General features: G+C 32.8%; 1 protein-coding gene across 1 annotated transcript in view; it reads right to left on the bottom strand.

Moving 5' to 3' along the window:
• Positions 1 to 357: 357 nt before the first annotated feature.
• The window catches only part of LOC112033695 (protein REPRESSOR OF VERNALIZATION 1), a 6009-nt gene continuing 4177 nt past the window's right edge, over positions 358 to 2189 (bottom strand). The window contains exon 3 of the mRNA XM_065767328.1: positions 358 to 977. Coding sequence (XP_065623400.1) covers positions 690 to 977 — 288 coding nt within the window. The 3' untranslated portion in view covers positions 358 to 689. The remainder of the gene's footprint in view (positions 978 to 2189) is intronic.

The raw sequence follows: 2189 nt of genomic DNA, 5'->3' as shown, positions 1-2189 counted from the left end.
AAATTTAGAGGTAGAAATATAAGTTCAAGGAAACCTTCCCTCTCTTCGTTACAACCTCTTTCAATTTCCTCTTTTTACTAACTGTAGGTCAAAGTTTCGAACCTATATTGTTTTTATACATTTTTGTTATTGGCATTTTGATTTATCTTTTGTTAAAGCTCCATTAGCCTTTATTTACTAAATATTGGAATTTTGGGCTTTAATACTCTCCGAAATAATCTCTTCTAAAGAACCAAACGAGAGATTTGGGCACATAGAGCAATGTACAACTCACTGATTTTGGTTCTAGTCTTCTAGGTATGCAACATATACCACTGCAGATTACAGAAAAGTAAGGCTCTAGAAAACTCAAGGAAGAAGAAAGAAGGTGGTCTGCTGTTGTACTACTTGTAATAGGAAATTGTGAATAAAATAAATACATAAGAGGTCTAAGAAAATACTAATAGTAGTGAATTTTGATATTTAACATGAAAACTAACGCTATCCTAACCCTACCTCCCCTCCGTACAGTGGAGAGATGCATAAGATTAACTACTTCTATGATTCTATTCGCTTGAGGCTATACACAAAGAAACCCCCAGCTCAGTAAGCATTAAAACCACCTATGTGAACTGTACAAGAGGGCAGATCCTCCAAACAACTAAGACACCAAAAGTCAGTGACCCAAAAATGCAACGGCCAGCAGATTTTCACTCAGCATTTCTAGCAGATTCAGATTTTTCTTCCTTTTTGGGCCTGCCAAATGATTTCTGGGCATCTAGGACAGGCATGTATGCTTCACTCGTTTTCTTGAAAACATCAATGGCTGCCTTGTCAGGTTCTCTGGGACTCACTAGCTTCTTCTCTACATCTTCAAATTTGGCAGTGGCCCATGGTGCTGTGCCAACGGCTTTGGAGGTATTTGGTGCATCTATTGTCAGCATGGATGCCTCATCCCTAGAAGCATACCAGGAATGACCACATGCAATGCACTCCAACTGAATCCACAAAACCAGGGGAAAAGGTCAGTGACCACTTTAGAAGAAGCAAGATCTACACACCCACACAAACGTCTAACCACAACTAGAAACATCCTTTCAATAATTGAATCTAAACTTTCTTTAATAACTACACTAAAGTTTTTCACGGTCAAGCAGTCATTGATTGCCAAATATTTTATTGAAATTAATCACCGGTGAAATTCCTGATAGGATTATTAGTAAATAATGCTGTCTTTCTTCATGTTACTTGTCTTGATAGTTTATGTGTACTTCAAATATTATCTTTAAATTGCTTGCCCCAAAATGAGAATTAGTAGGATATTAAAAAGGACAAAATTTAGTTACAAAATTAGTTGTAGCCTAAAGCTATAAAATTCGTTCTCAATATCTTTTTATTTGAGGTGAATTTTGAAAATTCCACCTTTGGATTATATCTTCTTCTTATATTTTATATACTTGCAAAATTTCTAAAAAATTAAATATCAATAGCTATGCTATCAATAAATTGTTTAAATTGCTAGTTTTTGTAGTTTAAAATTATGCATAAAATATAAGCTTATAAATCATATAGTATATAATATTCAATTGACAAAAAATTTGACATGTGTATTTAAAGTGTAAAGAACATGCAATTCAACGATTAGCCTTAGGCTACAACCAATTTTGTAGCTAAACTTTGTCCTATTAAAAAAGCCTTAGTGTATGCATTACAACATATCATGATGCAGATGTATGGTCATGAATTTTCAAATAAACACAAGCAATCTCATCAACAACTAAATCCAATGCTTTACAGCTCCAGAATATGAATGTCGCAAACATATACCTAGATGCGTAGATGATCAAAATGTCTGATGTGCACATACACACGTATCACACATTTTCACAAAACACACTTTGAGGAGAAAAGTTGCAAAGCTGCACATGAACGCAATTCACAACATATAAAATAACACATACAGGATTCAAGTGTATCTATTTCTTATATGTACATATTTAGCCCATTCATGCTGTTACTGTTGAAATCAAATGCTTTTTTTTTTTTAATTACCCAAAAAAAAAAAAAAAAACAGAAGCTTTGACTTGTCAGCTGTTAGCTTTTAATAATAATAATAATAATAATAATAATAATAATAATAATAATAAAGTGTCTTTCTTAGGACATTTCAATTGATAGTCCTATATTTTACACATTTTTTTTTTTTTTTT

The sequence above is a fragment of the Quercus suber genome, unplaced genomic scaffold (genome assembly GCF_002906115.3).
Source record: "Quercus suber isolate HL8 unplaced genomic scaffold, Cork oak 2.0 scaffold_793, whole genome shotgun sequence".
Lineage (NCBI taxonomy): Eukaryota > Viridiplantae > Streptophyta > Magnoliopsida > Fagales > Fagaceae > Quercus > Quercus suber.
This window is presented reverse-complemented; position numbering and strand designations above follow the sequence as displayed.